The sequence below is a fragment of the Ceratotherium simum genome, chromosome 16 (assembly GCF_057802395.1).
Source record: "Ceratotherium simum simum isolate JZ-2026a chromosome 16, ASM5780239v1, whole genome shotgun sequence".
In the NCBI taxonomy this organism is placed as follows: domain Eukaryota; kingdom Metazoa; phylum Chordata; class Mammalia; order Perissodactyla; family Rhinocerotidae; genus Ceratotherium; species Ceratotherium simum.
Window position 1 is genome coordinate 46,762,834 of NC_141915.1, and position 21,440 is coordinate 46,784,273.

The following is a 21,440-nucleotide window of genomic DNA, read 5'->3' on the forward strand; positions in this document are numbered from 1 at the left end:
GGTATCTGTCCCCTTGGTCTAGCTGCCACTGTTGCTTAGCTCTGAGCAGAGAGACTATTCTTGTCCCCATCTGAGGCCTCTGGTGCAAGAAGCTGGGCCTGCTCTGAGGACCCAGGCCTAGGGTGCCATCTCTGCTGACTTGAGTGTTAGCTCTGACGCTTCAAGGGGCACTGTCTGCCTCAACAGAGCACAGTAGCCCATCGGCCACCAGAGCTTGATGCCCAGTTCCCTACCCTGTCCTATGGGCATGAGGTCACTTAGGGACTTAAAGAGTCATATGAGGTGGTGGCAACGAATCCCCCAGGAGTCTGCCCTCTTGCTCCACCAACTCAGGGAGCCCACAGGCAGTTTGGGGAAAGCAGAACAGTTGGGTCTGGGGCAAGACAACCCAGACTTCTTGTGTTCTGTTGGGGGTGGAGCAGTCTCAGGTCCTCCAAGCTTGCCTTGTTTGCTCCACTGTAAACTGTTGTCCCTCAGAGGAGCAGATGAGCTGTTTTTCCTTGGACTACCTGGGACAGTGACCATGGCTGCCTCACTCCCCAAAGCTTGAAAAAACGGGGAAGATGACAGATGGGGAAAGGGCACAGAGACTAGGAAACTTTTGACAGCATTTGCTGGGTCTGCTGGTTCCCACCATCCCCTGCTGATTTCCAGAGCAAAGAGAGTCCAGACAAGGACTCAGCAGAAGAGTTCTGCCTTGCACTCCAACATAGTGAAGGGCAGTGAGGCCATCACCCACACTGATGGCCTGATCCTCTCTTAACCAACACAAGTCTGAGGGGCAAAGTGGCTTGTTATAAGACTACTCTGGGTTTGACAGCACGGAGACCTGGCTGGGAAGAGGAGTACCCCGTTTTCTCAGGCTGGCTGGTATTTATTTCCCTGACACCCATCACCAGCCCCCACCACGATCAAGGCCAGGAGTGCTCTGGGTTGATCCTGACCCCTTTCACCTCCACGTGGTGAGTCTGTGTCCTTCCTGCCACAAAGTCCCCCATCAGGCCACATAATACAGAGTCAGGATCTGTTGAAACATGTTTAAAACAGGGTTGATCACAACAGTCAGAATGGGCAGAAACGGGAGAAGAGGAGGGGAGCGTGGCTGCCGCCAGCCCCACCAGTCTCTGTGGCTCTCAGCTTGGCGGGTGCTTTAGCTTCTGCTTCTTGACTCCAGTGGTGCAAGCTGGTCCCAAGCCCCGCTGGGGCCTGCTCTGCCCTGCCTTGCAGGGGGCAGGGCTGCTCCACTTCCCCCTTTGCCTCCCCCACAGAGCCCTGGTGGGCATCCTGTGAGGCCCAGCAGGGGCCACTCTGGCTCTCCTTCCTCCAGTCTCCATGGCTCAGGACCAGGCTAAGGGCAGAGGTAGATGGGGAGACATGGGGGCCGCACAGGGCCCCAGTGGCAGTGAGGGAGCTTGGGACCCTGAGGGGGGCATGCTGACTCCTTGCTGGAGAAAAGGCACCTAGATAGGGAAGCTAGGCTTGCGGGCCTCCCAGGGGGCCATGGGGTGAGGTGGGGTAGGCTGAAAGAAGCAGGAAGCAGGGTGGTGAGCAAACCCCAATCCTGGTTCCCAAACCCCCAGCCCCTGAGGGAGAACAAAGGGCTCCTGAGGCAGAGCCCTGCCCCATAACCCTCTGCCTGAGCAAGATGGCCTCATCCTCTTCCCACCCTTCCCCCCAACCCGAGCCCGGGTTCACTTTCTTTCCCACCCTTCCCACTGCCCTGCTCCAGGCCCTCTACCGAGGGTCAGAGGGGCCTCAGGCTGTCTTGGTGCCGGGGTCCACCTCCTTGTGGGCCCAGAGCTCCTTGTGCTGCTTCCGGCCAAAGCCCTCATCGTAGTTGCCTTTGCTCTTAAACAGCTGCTGAAAGTGGGGTTTGCAGTAAAATTCCCCATGCAGCGCCGCGTAGCTGCCCAGGCTGCAGAAGCAGAACAACTGTGGTCAGGTCAGGTCAGGGCTGGAAGGCCAGGGCAGGGGCAGGGCAAGGGCGCACCTCAGCTTGGTGTGACAGTGCTTGCAGCAGAAGCAAGAGTTGTGGAAAATGACCTTGTCGGCCACCAGCCGCTCCATGGGGTACACGGTCTTCTGGCAGGCAGAACAGGTCTCCTTCACCTGGGCCCGAAGGCTGAAGGACTGTTTGGGGGAGAGACTCAGCCAGGGGCCTGACTGACACCCATCCCTTCCTCCCCAACACCCCACCCTCAGGGCCCTACCTTAGAGCGCTGAACAGTGCTGCTGCTACCGCCACCTTTGGCTTCCTGAGGGAGAGGGCCAGTGAGGGCAGGGTCTGCTGAGGGATGCCCCCGACCGTGGCTGTGGTCACCAGCCCAGGTCTCAGGGGCATTCAAGGGGATGGGGGCAAAGGGTGGCAGGCAAACATGCTGCTCCTCACCCCTTCACCCCAAGGCCAGACACCTGCCCGGAGGGCCCTCCCACCCTGCTGATCACCTACATGAGAGGGGGTGGCCTGGGCGGCTTCTGCAGCCTGGAACATGGCTCCTTGGAGGTGATGGAGGCCCCGGGTGAAGACACGGCACCCGCTGGGTTCTGCAAGGGGAAGTCGGTCGGGAGGGCCCCACAAGCCCTTCCCCAGCCTGCAGGGTGGGGGTGGGGTGTTTACAGGCAGGGGGCTGGTGGGCTGTGGTTGGGACTTTCCCTAAGTCATTTCCTGTTGCTCTTGGTCTTGCCACTTCCGCCCCTCACCCACCTCCCCCTTCGCTTGCCCGCCCCCCACACTGCTCCCCCAGGGGTAGAGGGGCCTGAGTGGAACCACGTGTCGGAGGAAGAACAGAGGTAGCAGGCTGCAGGGAGCGGCTGGGGGTGGGGAAGGGGCTCGCGCAGTCGCCGTCAGCGCCTCGCGGACCCCGAGGTCTCTTGGGCTGAAGGGACGTCAGGAGAGGGCGGGCCGGGCGGGGCCGCGGCGAGAACCCGCTGCCCTCACCTGACCCCAGCCCAACGCTGCCCAGCGCGGAGCCGAGGCAACGAGGCTGCGGGCGCCCCCAGCTCGGCCCGCCCAGCCCCTGGACAGCGCTCGCGAGCCGGGCCGCCCGCCCCGCCCGAGCGCCCCGCTCCCCGGCCCCGAGACTCGCATAGACCCGACCCCCGTGGGTCCAGCCGAGGGGACGCGGCCCCGCCCCCGCCTGGAGGCTTGCCCTGGCCGCTTGCCGGGCGGGAATGACGGGCCAAGGCGTTCGGCGTCGGGACCCGCGGGCGGCGACCTCGCGCCCGCAGCCCCTGCCTCGGCGCCCGGTTTGCAAGCCGGATGCAGGCCCCTCCCCCCGGCCCGCCCACGGGTCTCACCGGGCCTCGGCCTGGGCCTCGGGGCGGGGGTCGGTCTCCTGGGGTGGCCTCGGGTGCGAGGAGGGCGCGGGCACGAGCTGCCGCCGCTGCCACTGGTCCCCAAGCGGCCACCGCCACCGCCGCCTTATCTCGGCCCCGCCCCCACCGGCCCCCGCCCTCGCCCGCCCATTGGCTCCGCCTCGCCCGGAGCCGCCTCCGGGGCTCGGCCGCCGCCGCCCCCCTCTACGCTTTGTCTTTCCCTCGCTCGCCGTCCCCCGCCTTTGTCTGCCCCCCGGTTCCGCACCGCCCCTTGGGCCCCGCGTTCGTCGGCCTCCGGACTTCGGCCGCCCCGTCGGCCCGCCCTGACGGAGGCAGGGACCGGAGCCGGAGGGCCCCGCACCGCATGCCTCGGGGCGGGGACAAGTTCAGGTTGAGACGCCGGGGATCGCAGGACAAATGGTGCTTCTGGCGAGGCCCCTGCGGCAGAAAAGGAGAACCGAGGTGCGCCTGGGCCTTTCGCTGCCTCAGTTTCCCCCGGTTGGCCCTCGCGGGCGCAGGCCTGACAGCCCCCCGTTCCCCGCCCGGCGCTCGGTGGGCCCTGCAGCCTGACAGACCCCGCGGGGGCGGTCCTGGAGGCCACCCAGCTTCCGCTCCCGGCCCTCATGCCCCCTCGGGCCGCAGAGTCCTCTCACCGCCAGGGGCCGCCTCGGCGCGCCCGCACAGCCGGCGGAGGACGACGGCGGCAGCGGTCGGGCACGCGGTCCCGCCACGCCGGCCGCGAGGCTTCAAGGCTCGGCCCGGGCCGCCACGTGGGGGGGGCCGGGGGCCGGCGCTTTCGGGCGCCCGCTCACCGCGAGGCCGGCCTGCACTAGGCGTCTGGCGGGACCACCACCCCTCAGCGCCATCTCCTACAACCCCCTAGAGAAGGGGCCCGGGAGGCTGCTGCTCCTGGTGTCCCAGAGCACCTGCCCTTCCACAGCGCGCCGTCCTAAAGGGTTTCTGTGGCCGGATTTTGTGGGATTAGTCAGCCCAACCCCTGCTGGCACCGTTGCTTGCCAGCAGTTGAGGACACCCCCTTCAAGAAAAAAGATTTCCATCCTTCAAACAAGCAAACCTTGGGTCCCCGAAACCTATTTAACACAAGGGAGCCAGGCCTGAAGATGTGAAGTGACTGTTGCAAATTAAAAGCTAGGGCAGCAGGGCTGGCAGGAGAAGCCCAGCCTCCTGCCCCAGCTCTTGACTCCCTGCCCCTCTGGCCAAGCTGGTTGCCAAGGCTCTAGTGCAATGCACAACAGCATGCAGGTGACCATCACTCACTGTGGGCAGTAGGGCCTCAGCTGGACGGGCCTCTGCTGGCCGCCAGGGACTGCTTGACTCTGCCTAACATCAGACTGGAAGCTGTTTCTCAAAGCACTGCCCTAAACATAGCTTGTTCCCACACTGTAGCAGGAATAGAACTCGTGGCTCCAGAGCAGAGCCCACACACTTGTCAGGGAACAGCTCAGTGCTTCTGGGCCTGGCAGGAGAGGGAGGGAGGCAGCAGGCTTCCCCAGCCGCCCGCTCTTCCCTTAGCTCACTCAACACACCCACGCTGTGCTTCACTTTTCTCCTCAGTCTCCTGTTTTTCTCTAGAGAAAGATTTGTGTTTGGGTTGAGCTGCACGCCTCAGGACTCCCTGGATGGGGTGTGAGAAACTTCTAGAACTGTTTATATGCATCTTTCTGGGCAGTTTCCACACCTGTCATCAGATTCTCAAAGGGGCTGCTATGATGCAAAAAAGGTGAAGCCCTCGGGGACACTAGGAGCAGGGCTGGGCTGGCAGCTGGGCACTGTCTGGCTGGCCAGGACCCTGAGGCCCCTTGCCGTGCCCAGGACAGATCTGCGGGCTGAACTGCAGGTAGCTACCCAGAATCAGCAGTTTGGGTGCTAAGGATGAGCTGACAGAAAGGTGAACAAAGCAGTTCAAAAGGAAAGAAAACAGGCTGATATGGTGGTGAGAAAAGGGAACTTGAGGTTTAAACAAAAAAATGAACGGGGCAGGGGGAAGGAGGAGCGTTGGAAATAAATGTGACCTGGTTTTCTCACTCACTCCAACATTTCAGGTCTCCCCACCCCACCTCATGGTTGGTGTCATTCCCTTCAACTCAACCCCTGTAAGTGCCCAAAGGAAGAGGCTTTTTATTTTTCTTTTTTAAACTGCTGTTACAATTTCTGAGGAAAGGGAAAGGGAGGGCATTTGATGGTTCAAAGCAGCTTCAGGGAAGGAGGGGCACTTCCTTAATCTGACATCTGAAGTGCCTGAGCAAGAGGAGGGCACCTCACCGCTGAGGGACCAGCAGGGGAAAGGGGCCAGGCTGGTGCACACACAGGCTGGGAAGCACCATGGAGGAGCCGAGGTTAGAATCACCCCCTGGCCAGGACTCACTGGCCACCAGCCAGGATGACAGCGGAGGGGGCAGGTCTGGTTCTTAGGTTGCTGGCTCTTTGTGTATTAGTTCCAATGGTAAGGAGACACCACAAGTCATGTTACAAAACAAAACCCCCCACCTCCTTTCCTGCCAAAGGTGAGCCTCTTCTGCCTGGACTCCTAGTGGCCCAGAAGTGGTCCTGTGGACTAGGGGCTGGTCTCCAGCACCTAGACCTTTCCAGCCCCAAAGCCGTTTGATGGCCATAAGCTAAAATTAGGTGTCAAAATTTTAACTAGTTAAGAGACAAATTTATTATGGGTTTTAAAAGAAATTGGTATGTTGTGAGGCTATCTAATTAAAGAGGCCACTGCTGTGCTTCCACAGCCACTTGTGGGACGACTCTTGGAAAGCAGAACCCGGGGCGGAATGACTCAGGTCTGAGCCTGTATGGCTAACACAACAGTGCCGCTCTCAATGGATTCTCTGAAAATTTTAATTTGTTCTGGCAATGAAACTAACACGGCATAACGACTTAAGCCTGCAGGCTAGGCAAGACATTATGGCCCTTGGAGAAAGCACCAGAGCAGCTGGCAGGAGGCGGTAAGATGGATCCTTGGTGGGAAAGGAATGAGCTACACAGATGAACTATGGGAAGGTTTTAGGTGTCAGGGCCCAACTGCTAAGAAGGATCAGGATGGCCTGCCCCAGTCTTAACCCAGTGCTTAAGAAAAAATACCCTTCTCTTTAATCATTAGGGGGAGGTCTGAGGGGAGGAGGGGCAGGTTGCTTATTGCTTGCCCCTCCACAGACCTATAGGATCTGAGAGCAGAGGGAAAGAATGGCATTAGGCTGGTAGGAGAGCAAGAGTGGGAAGAGGAAGTCACACAGTTCCCTGGGCCGATGAGTCAAACCCTGGGCTTGGACTTCAGCCCCCAGGGCCAGAACAGCATCTCTTCCTTCTGAAGAGGTCGCCTAAGCTCTCAGGACTGGGAATGTCAGCTTCCCGGCCCCTCCCGATCCCTGGTTATTGGGATTCCCTTGTGTCTTTTCAAAAGCGTTGGAGCAGTAAAGAAAAGTTTCCCTCCAGAATTTCTTTTCCAGTCAGTAAGCAGCCAACTCTCCTGGCAGAAATGTCCTTTCTACCCAATCTGCACCCAGAAGGTGGGAATGTGGCCAGCCCTCACGAAGGGCCCCAGAGGCTCATACGTCTCATATGTGCTGGGATGAAGAAGGTGCACATTCTTCAGAGGCTCAGAACTCCCAGTCGTCCACCTCCAGCTCTTCCAGATTTGATACTAGGCCAAAGATTCCGCTGTGATCCTGAGGCTGGCTGCCCTCAAAATTGGTGATGGGGGTGACAGGACGAAGTAACTCAGGCAAAGCCTCTGAGGCACGTCGCTTGATCTGGGGGAGGAGAGAGAGCTGGGGGTAGATTCTGTTGTTCTGGGTCCCAAGACACCACGGGGCAAGGAACCATCACCCCGGGACAGATGGGCTGTTGGAGCCAAGAGTGTCTATGAGAGGAAAGGGCAGCGCCTTTAAGTGGCTTCAGAAACATCGTCATGTCTCTGATTAAAAGGGAGGAGGAGAGAACAGATAAAGACCCCAAAGCTGAGGGCAAGAGAAAAACAGGGAGCCTCAGGAAAGTGCTACTATACCTGCTTGAAGAAAGAATGGTTCAGGAGGGTGCTGGCACTTGGTCTGTAGAGAAGGGAGAAGAGGGATCAGCATCACTCTCATGCCCCAGATTTCCAAAATCCTGCTGCTTCTACCTTACCCCCTAGTGACCCTCAGCTCACCAAGAAACAACAGCCAGAGCTACGCAGGCTGGCTTCTTAGCAAACTCCTGTGCCAATCCCTCTTGCTGTGGGGGCTCCTCCAGGGAACTGAGACTTTTACAGGGCAGAGGCAGCCTCTCAAAAACCCTGCCTTAAACTCCAGAGTCCTCTCTGCTCCCCCACAAGCCCACTCCTGGCCCAGCGGAAATACCTGACGTCCGGGTTGCGCTGTAGGCACTGCTCCACAAAGTGGTGGAAGTGGAGGGAAAAGGTGCGGTGATAGGGATGGGATGGCGAGTCGCCATTGGAGGTCCTGGGGGTGCTGGTGGCCAGGCTCTCAGTCAGGCCAGAGTTGGCCACCGAGCGTGAGGTGCTCATGGTCAGCTCCTCAGCAGGGATGGTGCTGGTGTCCAACAGGCAGGGCACTGTGCCGTTCAGTTTCTCCAGCAGCATCTGGGGAGGACAGAGCCAGGACCTGGGCTGCAGGGGGCCCCTGGAAGGCCTATAGAGTTTCTTCACAAATACACTTTTCCCAACATACAAATGTGACTTGGGGGGAGTACAGAAAAGACGTAAGTGGAATAAGGAATTCCTTATTGGAATTGGCCAAAGGAATGCTGGCCACTGGCTCAGCAGCCACACCCTAGCTCGGCCAAATTGAAGAGGAGGAGAGGGACTACAGAAAAGTACTCCCTTCACCACAGCTGGAAGGAAAGGGCTCAGTCTCCTCTCCCCCCTTTATAAGGCATCAGATCCTTTTAACTGTAGAGCCCTCACCCTAGGGTGAAGGCAGCAGCCACATCATTTTCTCTGAAGCCCAGCCTGTTTGCCATGCCCAGGTGGGTGCCATGGGGTCCATTATGCAGTGCGTCCAGTGCCATGGCCTGGGTTGTTGCTGCAGCAGGCTGTGCAGGAGCAGTGCACCCAGGGGCAGGCCAAGCTTGGGCAGCTGTTCCAAAGTCTCCAAACTCAGCTCAGGTAAAACTAGCCCCACCTTGAGGATTGCTGTCCTCATGAATTTCATGAGCTGTCCATGCCAGAAACCTGGAAATCTCTCTAGAGCTGTGCTAATATGGTAGCCACTAGCCACAGGTAGCTATTTATATTTAAATTAATTTAAATTTGGTTTGAAATTCAGATCCTCAGTCTCATTGGCCACAATTTAAATGCTCAATAGCCACAGGTGGCTAGTGGCTACCATATTGGACAGTGCAGACATGGAACATTTCCATCATCTCAGAAAGTTCTATGGGACAGTGCTGTTTCTGGATCTGTACCTCTTGTTCACCTTACATAGCCTTTTAACTCTTTCTAGAGCATCTTTCTGTTACTGTCTTACTTTGATTTTCTAGCTTCCTTACCTAGATTTCCACACCCTCCTAACTAGTCTCTTAGATCTAATCCATCTGCTAGAGTGATCTTTCTAAAATATATATCTGTTGCTATCACTCCTGTGCTTAAATGCCTTTAGCAATTCTCCACATGCTTTGGGACAGGAACCAAATGCCCTTGTGTGGCATACAAAATCCTTCATGATCTGCCCTTGCTTCCTTCTCCAGCCACATCACCCAGCAGCCCCCCAGAAGCACCTGTACTTCAGCCATTTACAACTACTTGCTGTTCCCCAGATCCTGTTCTTTCTTGACTTTGGGTCTTTGCACATGCTGTTCCCTCTGCCTAAAAGAGTTTCCTTTTAGTCCCTTCTTCACACAGTTAATTCCTATCTGCCTTCAAGACTCTAGTGTCACCTCCTCCCAGCAGCCTCCCTGGGCCTCCTGCTCTACAGAGCTCTCCTCTGGCTATTCTCCAGCTCTCTCCCCACAGGGCAAGCAGTCTTTCGGTTCAGGGGAGAGGCTCACTCAGCACCTATACCCCTGCGCTCCCCTCCCCAGTTCTAGATCATGCTCCGGTACTTGGGACCCAGGTAACCCTTTCCGAAATGACCCAAGTCTACTTCCTGGATTTGATAAGGCCTGGATAAGCCTCTTCCTTGGGTCTGTCTCCCAAGGGTAGACTATGCCACTGGCTGTGTATGCCTAGAAGTGGCCAAAGGGCAGTCATTGCAAGGGGCATGAACAGAAGTTGAACTTGCAGGCTGGAGTTTAAACGTATTAATCAGCACGTGGTAGCAGAGAACCTGAGAAGTCTGTGAATTCTAAATTAGAAACTGGCCTTCCAGGTATATTTAGAAAGGTAGGAGGATAGAACATTTTTTATAAATTTATCAACATTTTCAATAGACACATGGTATGTGGGCCTCCGTGTGCCCTCCTGCTCCAGGCCCTGCAATTGTTAGCAGTAGGCCTGCTCCTGAGGTCCCCTCCCCTGGGCTCCGTTACCACAGCAGTTATCACACAGAGAAGTAAACAGAGTTACACAACTATCTCCCCCACTGGGTGGGGCTCTTGAAGGAAAGGACTGTCTTTCATCTTAGTATCCCTGACTGGTGTCCTGAGTGTGGCAGGTACTCAACAAGTGTTTGTGGAAGGCAGGCAGGCAGGCAAAAAGGAAACCACTGGGCTGCAGGCTCACCTGGGTGGCAGGCATATCCTTAAAGGGGACATGGCCATTGGCCAGTTCACAAGCTGTGATCCCCACACTGTAGATGTCAGACTTGGCATCATAACCCTGAAGATTCTAAGTCAGGAGAGAAAAGCCACAGATCACTCTGTTTGTAGCCTTGGTCATTGTTCTTAGGGGGTGGAGCAAAAACTGAGGAGAGGAAAAGAAGGCCTGTCTCCAAATCAGGACCAGCTGCTAAGACTTTCCTTGCCCATACTACTGAAAAGTAGCTGCTATTTTAAAAGGAACGAATGTTTGGTGATGCTATGTACCAGTAGGATGAATGCTCGTTTAGTACAGTCATGCGCTGCAAAACGACATTTCGGTCATTGACGGGCCACATGTACAAAGGGGGTCTAATAAGATTAGTACCATACAGCCTAGGTGTGTAGGAGGCTGTACCATCTAGGTATGTATAAGTATGCTCTATGATGTTCGCACAATGACAAAATCGCCTAACAACACATTTCTCAGAACATATCCCCATTGTTAAGTAACATGTGACTGCACAGGGATGCCGAGAGCACCAAATATTTCCAAAGTACTCGCTCTTCCCGTAAGATGGGAAGATCTCTGAAGGCATCAGGTACAGTTTGGGACCCACCAAGAGGAAACTACATCTTCTGTGATGGGCACATAATGCCCATGCCGAGAGGCCTCTCAGGTCTACCTGGTAACAGGGAACCCCTCCCTCCGGGAACCCCTCCCTCCACTCAGAAGCAAAGAGCACCTCCCATCCTAGGAAACTCCTGAAGGCTTCCTTGGGAAATCATGAGTTGGTGGGGGATGGGGGCTCCTCAGGACCCAGTACACAGACCTGCTGGAGGACCTCCGGGCTGAGCCAAGGCAGAACCTTGATACTGTACTTGGGAAAATCGTGCACGACACGCTGCCGCTGCCCATGGCTGATCATGCTGAGGTTGCTGCGTAAACCAGACAGGTAGACCTTCCCATCCGCAGAGATGAGAATGTGGCTGGCTTTGACACTCCTGTGGGGGAAGGCGGGTGGGGGGAGGGTGTCACGGGGCAGCAGGAGCCCCTCACACCACAAACTTGTGGTCTTTACACACTAGATCAGGTCAGCTGTCCCTTGGCAGCATGTTTGTTTGTGTGTGTGTGTATTATACATGTGTATATACATATTATAAACATATTTTTATGAAAAATTTCACACACAAAAAAAGAGACCACAGCATGACCTCATTTACATATCACCAGATTTTAAAACTTATCATTATTTTGTTAAGGTTCTCTTTTATGCTCACAGACCACTGCTTCGCCTACCATATACTGCTTTGAGTCTGCACTTTTTGTTTGTAGGTGTTCTTGTAACATGCATCACTGTTTTGTATGCAGATCTTTTCAATTTACCTAATGGTACTGTGCTATGTGTCCCATTCTTCCTTTTTGTCTCAGTGCTGTGTTTTTGAGATCCACCCGTGTTGCCATCTGTACACATCTAATCTTTGTTTCTAAATGCCACCTGCGCTCTGGGGTGGGATCTAACACCTACTCATCCATTCTTCCAGGAAGGGTCACTCACACTGCCTCCAACCACCATGAATATGAACAATGACATCCACACATGTCCCCTGATGGGCCTGTGTGAGGGTCTTTGGGGTGTACATCCAGAGGCACATTGATGGTCCCGGGTCCGAGCGACCCTGACTGGCTGCATGGGCCCACCTTCCACTATTGAGACAGGAGACCCCACCTCCTCACCACACTGGGCCTCACCCAGCCTCCAAATTACATCAGTCTCAGGTGTATAAAGTGGCATCCTCCTGTTTTAATTTGCTTTTCTGATTATTGCTAGATTTGAGTATCTGTTCACAAGCCTGTTAGTCCTTTGGGTTTCCTCTCTTATAAACTTCATATCCTTGGCTCATCTTTCTATTGCTTTGCTTGTCTTTTTCTTGGTGATTCACAAGATTTCCTTGTTACTAATCTCCTGTGTGTTTTAGACAAAGCTAACATCTTCCACGTTGTCACTCATTTCTTAACTTTGTTCATGGTGTCCTTTATTGGAGAGAAATCTTTAATCTTGATATAATAAAATCCATCAATTTTTTTGTCTTATGTTTTGAGCTTCTAAAACATTTAGAAGTTCTTCTATGCCTTAAGTCACGAAAATATTTCCTCACATTTCCTTTTATCTAAGTCTGTAGTTTTACATCTGACATTTACACCTGTAGTCCATCTGAAGTGTTCCTTTGTATGTGGAGTTAGGTAGGGATCCAGTTTTATTATTTTCCCTACAGTGGGCCGCTTTTCCTGACACTATCTACTAAGTAATCTGTCTTTCCCCAGACTCTGGGGCACACACACCAGTTTGGGTACCCCAAGGAAGGAGAGAAGTATGGGGGTATAGAGAGGCCCATGTCAGATGTTCCTCTCACACAACGCTCAGGACCAAGCTGCTCAGTAAAGAGAACGTCAGCAGCTTCAGCACTAACAGGCTAAATGCTCTGGCCAGCAAGTCAGAGGCCAGGGCAGAATCCTGAGCCTTGACTGAAACTCTGGCTTCACTAACCTCTGTCAAGCTGCAACTGTTTACTTGAGGGCTCATGGGCACAGATCCCTGCTCTTGTAAAGGGTAACACGCCTAAGAATGCACCTGTGTACATATCCCATGTGGTGGATGTAGTCTAGGGCCTTGAGAACCCCCTGCAGGATGTAAGCAATCGCCAGTTCATTCATGCCATCCATGAAGTGTGTACAGATGAGATCCTTTGCAGAACCTGAAGAAAAGAATTGTGGGGAGAAAGGGAAGGGTAACAGAGAAGGAATAGCACATAAGCCAGCTGACAAGAGTTCTTAGAACCCTTCTCTGCCAGGACCCCATTCCCACTCACCATAGGCCATGAATGATGTGACAACCCACAGCTCATTGTCTGCAATAAAGGTGGCTCGATATGGCAGGATATTGGGATGACTGAAGAGTTTAGAGACATGAAGCTCCCCCTGAAAGCAATGGTAAGCTGAAGTCATAATCAGGAGACAGGGAAGAATGATGTTCAACATGAAGGTGGAGGCATGAATAACATGGGGACCTAGTACTTTCTGGGTGCTCCTCTCAGAGTCCTGAGAGCAGCCTAAGCAGGTGCCTTTCAATATGAGAGAAACTAGGCTCTGCTGTCTCTGCAGGGAAGCCAGCACTGCTTTGCCAGCTTCTGCCTAAGTTTGGCTTTGCCAGCCAATCCTGAAGAGCCTCAAGAAACAATTCCCTGCCAACAAGGAAACTGCTAACAACACAGCAGAATGTCCCAGTTCACCACCTCGGAGATGATGAAAACAAACTGTTGACTGAGACTTAGGAAGTTATAAGCTTAGCTCAACTTCAAGGGCCAAGGCACAGAACTCCTCTTTAAGAAAACAAAAAATGTTTTCCTGTTATACAGGAAAATGTTGTAGTCAATAGAAACAAGGCAAGAAAGTATTAAAGAACTAATGATAACCATTCAACATTAGAAGATATTTCTCCAGCAACCTCAGATTGAGAGATCCCTTCCTCGGGAGCAGCTAGAGAAACTCTAAGACCTATGGAATTTTAAAATAAATTTGGACAAAAGATGTGAAAAAAAAATTAGACAAAAGAACTACAGAAACTCCAGGATCCTGGCCTCCAGGACATGAGCTAAGGCCAAATAGGCAGTACCTTCTACCTGTCCACTGCTCTATAGAATACAGAAAAGAATCATAAAGTCCAACATGCTCTAGAACAAACTCAGATCTATGTTTTTTCCCAAATAACTAAGCTGAGACTGACTTTCAGTTCCATCCTCAGACCCACAAAACTACTCGGAACACATGAACCGGTATTAGAGCATGACTGGATGAGCACGAATTCAGAAAAACACTGTAAATGAAGAAGGGGGAGGGGCTGCAACTAACTGTACTGAAAACACACTGACCCAGGCCCTAACTCTAAGGTGTTCCCAGTGCAAGCTTTCATCAGCGAAGGGGAATCCAGGCCCCAGTCAGTTACCAGACCTGCGGTCTCTCCCAGTTTAACAAGAGGGCAGCAACTTGCTTCAACGACAGAAAGGAACCTCAAGCAAACAGGACGCTAAGAGCTGGAAGATGGCCACCCGTGAAGGACAGGCTGCCTGCATCTGGAACAGGATGGCCTGGGTTTAAATTTCTGCCTCTGTCACTTACTAGCATGTGTGACCTTGGGCAAGTTACTTAACCTCTCTGAATAATAAATAAATGAATAAATTAGGCACAAAGGAGTCTCTGGAGAAGAAAAGAGGAACATAAATCGGGCTGAGCAGCATTATAGAGTCCTCAGTGCCAAATGCCCAAGATTCTTCATTGAGAGCTTCCACAACTTCTTGGTTTGGGTTACCTTCATTTCCTGCGAGCTACTTGCAGAACACAGATGTAAGAGGTGCCTTGTAATTACAACTGGAACTAAGAGCCCACCCTCCAAGTGTCACATTCATGTTTTATTACCTGCAAGAACATCACCATCTCATTGGAACAAGCTTCTAGGTTAATCCTTCGTACGGTCACATACTCTCCCGTTGGTTTGTACCTTGCCAGATTCACTGTCATCAGGTCCTCAAATCCTCTGCCTAAAAGAAAAGAGGAATACCATAAACAAGGACAAGAGCAACAAAGGTTTTCATCTTCCTTAAAAAGACTTGATTTAAAAAGAAAATTCAAGTTAAAACTTTCACTACTGATACTTTCATGGCTGACATTTCTTGATTTTCTCCTATCAGCTCCTTCTCAGCCAACCATTCTGACTATGGCCCAGGACACCAGAAGTATACAGCCAAAAAGAAAAAATTGCAAAAGAGCTTCTCTCCTGGTAATGTGATCTCTTTTCCCATACTTGGAAGAAGAAAACCAAAAAAAGACCCAGAAAAGCCAGTTTTGTCACCACGAATCCTGCTAACTTGCTGACAGTCCCTGGCACACCTTTATCTGGGGATGCTGAGAAGGTCGCAGCAGTCCCCTGGAGCGTGAAAGCAACGACAGTCCTGGACATTACCTATAACGGTGAGTAGCTCATAACACCCTCCCTCTGGCAGAAAGCTACTCATGATCTCCTGTTTAGAGAAGGATGCTATCGACTCTGAGCTCGCCTCATTGGTCTAAAAAAAAAGAAAAATAGGTTAATAAGAGAAAACTGGGGGTGGGACAGGAGTGGGAGTTGGTAATTCAGACCCACAAAGAGACTGGCCTCTAAACAAACATACAAATTCTGGCTCTGGAGCAAAGAAATAGTGCCAGAACTATCTGATGAGAAATGTCAAGAAAAACAGATGTTCAATGTAGTTATCAGCAGGTAAGTGTTAGAGTTATCTACAAACGGGAGTGGGTCACAAGGGCTGGTTCCAGTCAACTGCTCATCTGCTTGTCCTTTCCAACAACTGACTCATTTGCTAAAAATTATGAAATTCTTAGTTGGGGAAAGGGTGTCTGGAGAAAGGCACGTTTAGAAAAGAGAAGCGGGATGGAGAGTGGGGGGTTCTCTTGAATTTCCTACTGCATTGGGGTCCTATTTGTAAGGTCCTGACTACAAGATCCCGACGGTCAAACGCTGAATCTTGCTATAGGGAAAATATGGCCATATTTAGCAAACCAAGAGTCCAGACCAATCATTCCTTGACATTTCCAAGTGAAGCAAGAAAACAGCCAACACACTGGGTTGCAGGCAAGGAACAGAGTCGTCAGGTCTCAGCCATCATCCCAGGCAGTAGTGACCTGCTCCCTCTTTCTTGCCCACTCATGCTACAAATGAAGCTGGATCCCAGCCATTTAGCATGTGGGCGCCACACCTCTGGCCTTTGAGGTCCTGAAGGGAAGTGCCCAGCAAAATATATGGCAGACCAACAGCTCTTCCTCCAGCTTAATAGGCTCAGTTTCCTTCTTCTAGACCTAAATTTATTTAGAGACTGTGAGTATTTTTCTTTCTTTTGGATCCTTTTTAGAAGTGTGTCTAACTGAAATGGAGAACCCTTGGTCAGTGCATATTTCATATGCTGTGTTCATAAACCTGAGCTCTAGTCAGGAAAAGGTCTTTGTGAATGCATGAAAGGCTCTTAGCTCAGGACTACCTAGAGAGCGTGAGTTGAGAATGTTCTGATGGTGGTACCACCTTGTTGGGGCTCCCTGACATTTCAGGCACATCTGATTTCAAAAGAGTTGATGCTGCCAACGGGGAAAGAAACCAAGTGGGGTTCTGCCTTCCACACCACTTACACTGACAATAAGAGGAACCTGGTCAAGCAAAATAGAGCCCTGCCAGCAAACTACATTTCTAATTTAATCAATTTTATAAGATTCATCCATATTGTTGTATTCAGTCATGTTGTACACTCATGTTTTATAATATTCATCTTGTGAACATACCTCAGTTTATGCATTCCAATGTTGATGGGCTTTTTGGGTTGTTTTAAGCTCTGCTATTATGAACTGTGCTACTAGAAACACATTTGAATGTGTCTCCTGATGCACATATGCAAGAGTTACTCTAAAGCTTATACCTAGGAGTGGAATTGCTAGGTCACAGAGTATATGAACAATCAACTTCATGAGATAATGCCAAATTGTTTTCCAAAACGGTTATACCAATTTACACTCCCACCAGCAATATGAGTATGTTCTTGTTGATCCATCATTTCCCCAACACTTGGCATATTCAGACTTAATTTCTGCCAGTTTCATTGTGGGTTTGATTTACATTTCCCTGATTACTAATGGAGTCGAGCATCTTTTCATGTATTTATTGGCCATGGGGGTTTTCTCCAAGGTGAAAATGTCTCTTTCTGTCTCTTGTCCATTTTTCTACTGAGTTGTTTTAATGCATGATTTCCCCAAAGTAGGCCCCATGGAACATTGATCCTGGCAGGTAATGCATGAAAAAGGTTTACACGTTCAATTAAGTTAGAAAATGCAGCATACTCTCTCTCATGGAGAATCACAAGTTGTATTCACTTATTAAAGGCTTTGAGAAGTTCTGAAGTAAGGAAGCTTGTTTAACTTTGTTTAACCTAGCATTTTCCAAAGATACTAGTCCAGGGAACCCTTTTGTGCCTAATATCTGTTCAATTTTGGGAAAGATAATTTGGGAAAAGCTATTTTATGTAAAACATGGCATAATGCAAAGACTATAGGCTTAGGGGCCAGAGAGAGGCAGAACTTGAACTCAGGTTTATCACTTGTTCTATGACCCTGGGCCAGTCACTCTAATCGCTTGGGATTTCCATTATCTCATCAGTGGAATAATTCCCACCTCACAGAGCTGCTATGAAATTAAATAAGAGAAAAATATGTACAGCTGGGCACTCCCTGGTGAATCACAGGTATTCAATATATGTGAACTCTGTTCTTCTCCCTCTTTTGCTGTCTACTTTTTGGTCACTCTCCTGTTCAACAAATAAGATGGAACAGAGAAAAGGGAGAAAACAGAGAATCCTAGATAGAGCTTGATCAGTAGTTAAGGTTGGTTTGATTTTGGTTTTTAATACTTATCTGTGTTTTCGAATGCTCTGAAAACAAATTCTAGGATCATTTAATAGCCACTGTAGCTTCTTGAAACACTCTTTATCTTCAGAACAATCTCAAGATACTGGTGACTACATGCCAGGTGCCTCACACAGGTAAGGGAGATACACAACCAAGGGACAAAAAGGATTAGCAATTTGAGCAAAAAGCTCAAACCAAGAGCTCTGAAATGGCGACTCCCCCACTTGTTTACAATTTACAAGCTTGGTGCTAAGTTAATCTTGAGGAGTCCCATTTTCTTAACCTTATACCTCTAACTGCCTGCACATATTCTTGCTCTGCATATCCTGCTTTCTCAAGTATCAATCTGCTCCTAAATAAAATGAGTGTCATCAGTTAACACAAAATCCAGGGGGTTGCCTTCAAACCCAACTCCCTACTCTGGCCTGTGAGCATCCATGTTTCAGCCCCTGCCTACTTCTATGATTTCATCCCATACTACACTCCCCTGACTCACTCCCTGACCCACACAAACAAGCATGCTTCAGTCTTAGGAAACTCGCACTAGCTGTCCCTTTGTTTGGAACACCCCCGCCCTGCTCCTTCCCTGCCTCTGCCATTTTCTCATGCTGCCTCCTCATCATTGAGGTCTCAACTTAAACGTCATCTATTCACTGAAGTACTGTCCAGAAAGTAAGGTAGGCTCCTAGTCACCTTATTATATCATCTTGCTTTACTTTCTTCACAGTAGTTATCACTGCTGTTTGTTTATTTATTGCCTGTCTCCTCTACCACAATGCAAGTTCCATGAGGGCAGGGACCTTGTCTGTCTTGTTTACCGATGTATTTCCCAACACCTACAACAATGCCGGCACATACTTAAAAAAAAATCATTTAAGGGCCGGCCCCATGGCTTAGCGGTTAAGTGTGTGCGCTCTGCTGCCGGCGGCCTGGGGTTCAGATCCTGGGTGAGCACCGACATACCGCTTCTCTGGCCATGCTGAGGCCGCATCCCACATACAGCAACTAGAAGGATGTGCAACTATGACATACAACTATCTACTGGGGCTTGGGCGGGAAAAAATAAATTAAAAAAAAAAAAATCATTTAAGCAAAGTTTGAACCGAGGAGGTTTTCTGCCCAAGACCTTGTCATTCCCATGGGCTGAACAGAAGAGTAGGGTAAATGTAGCACCTAGTTCCACTGGAGACAGGGTTCAACATAATGACCTATACTGGAAATGCCAGCCCTCACACAACACATTCACTAGATCCCCTGTTACTAGGGGATCTTTGTATATCACACTGATACCTGCATGTGAGAAAGTACTGCATTTTTTAGCAGGTAACAATATGGCCCCAATGACAATAAATCTAGAACTACTTTGCATTTGAAGGTCTTCTTGCCTCTGATCTCCAGGCAAATTCCTTAACATTTCTCTAATATGAAAAAAAGAAGGACTATAAAGGATAGCTGAGTCCTGATATTAAAAAGAATTTTTATATGCACTTTAAATAACTCCCTTTGGAAAAAATACAGATAGATACTTTTTTTTTTATTACCTACCTCCCTCTTTCTTGCAGGGAGTGAATATGAGACATATTGTCTATCTACTAGGCTACACTAAAGACACACTCTTGTTGAGCCGAGGTAGGGAATGATTCATTAAACTACTGATATAATTAGTTAGTAACTTGAAAATATTTCTACTATCTTTGTTGACTACAGAAAACTACTCAAAATTGTTAGTTTTACAAAATAAAACTCTAGGTAATCAGGCATACGAGTTCACGGGCGATCTGGAATTGCATGAAATGAACTAGTCTAGTGGTTGCTCTGAGTCCTCTACCACTCTGTCCCCAACTCACTGGAAACAATCCTAAAATGGAGGCTTTCTACTTTGTGGATGTTCTATAGGTCTGAACTCAGAGGGAAACCGACCTTGATTGAGGAAAACAAACAATAAAGGCAATATTTTGAAAGGAAGAGGTCTGGTCTGGTATCACCACAGGAAAAGCAGGTTAATTCATTATATTGTTTCAGATTTAGAAAAGGTCAAATTCAGATGAAAAGGATGAAATACTTAGTCCATTCTCTTTAAACATAGCATGGCATAGTTTTATTAGTATCATGTATAATCTCAAATTGCCTAGAGAAAGAAACTAATTCTATCCAAGTCTTTTCTTAAGAAAGTTTCCCCCACCATGAAAAGCATTTTATTCATTTTGACATGTTTGAAAAATACATAAGCTACAGATACCCAGAAATCACCATAAAATGATAACTTTGTTTAAAGAGTTTATAAACAAAATACAATAAAGCACACAAAGACAATATTTATGAAATGCTATGAAATAAACACACTCAATCTCGCACAGGTTTCACACAGGATAACTTTTGGTATAACATTGGCAGCTGTGAAAATATGAAGATTATACATAATTGGCATTGTGTTCTGGAAAAATACCTAACTGATCCTATAGGAAATGTTTTTGGTCTCCTGACTGGAAAATATTTGGATCTGATGGAGAGGTGGTCCTGACTAGCAGACCATATAAACACAGCTAAAATTTTACTCAAAGAGAAATTCCAAGTCAACATCATCATCTTTCACTCAGCCTTGGGGCTGCCTGCAAATGGTACAAATGTCTGTCATCTGAAGAGTAAGAAGTCTATTTAGAAAGGGGCTCTTATCCTCTTTCTTCCTAAGATATTGATTCACATTATCAAAAATAGCTTGGTACACTGTGCACATCTGCTGTTATTTACTTAGGTAAAATAAACTAGAAGAGTAGGAAGCAGGGCAAGAATCTTGCAACTTTTGCCAATAAAAATACATTTTCTGTTTTGTACTTTGTAATTTTGGGTTTTGTTTTTTAAGGTAGGAGATTTGAGGTCCTGCCTTATAATCTAGACAGAGATCTATATTATCACTGTGGACTGAAATCTATTATGAATAGACTAAGGATGGAAAATTTAGTACCAGTACCCACTAAAAGATAACCAGATTAGATTTTTGAAACTTGTTTTTTGTTGGAGGGTGTGGTGGGTGACTGGTGGGGTTGGGGAGGTGAGGAGACCTTAATACCTGAGAAAGAGAGAGAGACAAAAAGTGCTTGAGACTTTTTCAGTTTTCAAAGTACACATCAAAATCTTTCCAGGGTGAAACCTGAATCTCCACAAATAAAAGAATTACACTACAAATAAAGCTCAATGACAGATAAGCAGAAACAAAATGAAAAGCCAACGAAACACACAAACTTCCACAAGAAGTCATCTCCATGCAACAGTCATAGTGCTAAAGCCTAGAAAGTCACTTACTTTTCTCCGAGTGTCACCCGGAGGCTGCTCTGGAGTAGAGAAATTGATTGTTGGCATTTTGTTTTTTAGCAAAAGACACACCCACATTCAGAACAGCAATTATTGCACTTAGGACTACATTTATTAATAGAAACTACTTAAGAGTCATTACAGCAAAAAGTGACTACAGCGCTACATATAAACACACACACACAGATCCACAGTAAAAACGGTGCAGAGAGATGAGGTTTTAAACAGGAATCTATGGCACTTTAAAACTTAGCAAGGCTACTATTCTATACGCATTATTTACTGAGTGTAACTCAACTGCATAATTCTGGTCATACATTTACTTTTCATATCAGCACACAATGTTATTTTCAATAGGCCTGTTTCAGAGTCTTATATTGTGAACAAAAAAATTCATTATAAAGTTATAGAGATGGTTGGCCAGTTCCCAGGGAGTGCAGGTACTAGAAAAGAGGATTAAAAAAGAAAGGCAAAAAACGTTTTAATACAGCAACCATTGGGTACCCATTACCCAATCTGACTCTCCAGTCAGATACATTCTATTCTGAATGCAAATAAAGCAAGGGCTTTTTGGCCCTCTGGTACTCTTGGTGAAAACGAATAAAGCAAAGGACAACTGAAATAA

At 49.3% G+C, this 21,440-nt stretch overlaps 2 protein-coding genes across 18 annotated transcripts in view; both read right to left on the bottom strand.

Moving 5' to 3' along the window:
• Nucleotides 1-1,017: 1,017 nt before the first annotated feature.
• On the bottom strand, nt 1,018-3,404 carry LIMD2 (LIM domain containing 2). Of its 2 annotated transcripts, none has more exons than XM_087441392.1 (5): nt 3,298-3,404; nt 2,450-2,591; nt 2,211-2,255; nt 1,991-2,130; nt 1,018-1,915 (listed from the first exon to the last, which is right to left on the bottom strand). In XM_087441392.1, the coding sequence occupies exons 2-5, from the start codon at nt 2,489-2,491 to the stop codon at nt 1,756-1,758; spliced, it is 387 nt and encodes a 128-aa protein (XP_087297518.1). In that variant the 5' UTR covers nt 2,492-2,591; nt 3,298-3,404; the 3' UTR covers nt 1,018-1,755. The 2 variants fall into 2 exon arrangements, with proteins under 2 accessions (XP_087297518.1, XP_004432695.1); XM_004432638.2 differs by having other exon boundaries at nt 2,450-2,544; nt 3,298-3,400.
• A 2,751-nt stretch (nt 3,405-6,155) lies between these two features.
• Nucleotides 6,156-21,440, bottom strand: part of STRADA (STE20 related adaptor alpha) — a 28,942-nt gene continuing 13,657 nt past the window's right edge. For 8 of the 16 annotated variants that reach the window (XM_087441403.1, XM_087441399.1, XM_087441404.1 and 5 more), the window contains exons 3-11: nt 15,027-15,129; nt 14,483-14,604; nt 12,880-12,988; nt 12,642-12,765; nt 10,842-11,013; nt 9,995-10,099; nt 7,674-7,915; nt 7,343-7,385; nt 6,156-7,088 (exon numbers count right to left, since the gene is read on the bottom strand). In XM_087441403.1, the coding sequence (XP_087297529.1) occupies nt 6,936-7,088; nt 7,343-7,385; nt 7,674-7,915; nt 9,995-10,099; nt 10,842-11,013; nt 12,642-12,765; nt 12,880-12,988; nt 14,483-14,604; nt 15,027-15,129 (1,173 nt within the window). In that variant the 3' untranslated portion in view covers nt 6,156-6,935. Of the gene's footprint in view, nt 7,089-7,342; nt 7,386-7,673; nt 7,916-9,994; nt 10,100-10,841; nt 11,014-12,641; nt 12,766-12,879; nt 12,989-14,482; nt 14,605-15,026; nt 15,130-20,806; nt 20,836-21,440 lie in introns of all 16 variants that reach the window. The other 8 variants (XM_014789155.2, XM_004432639.3, XM_087441394.1 and 5 more) reach the window with 2 other exon arrangements.

Bases quoted from the DNA above. Each gene is read 5' to 3' on its own strand.
- LIMD2 (XM_087441392.1), bottom strand. From the start codon at position 2,491: ATGTTCCAGGCTGCAGAAGCCGCCCAGGCCACCCCCTCTCAT. The intron at 2,256-2,449 runs GTAGGTGATCAG...CCTCTCCCTCAG, and splicing joins CCCAGGCCACCCCCTCTCAT to GAAGCCAAAGGTGGCGGTAG. The intron at 2,131-2,210 runs GTAGGGCCCTGA...TCCCCCAAACAG, and splicing joins GCACTGTTCAGCGCTCTAAG to TCCTTCAGCCTTCGGGCCCA.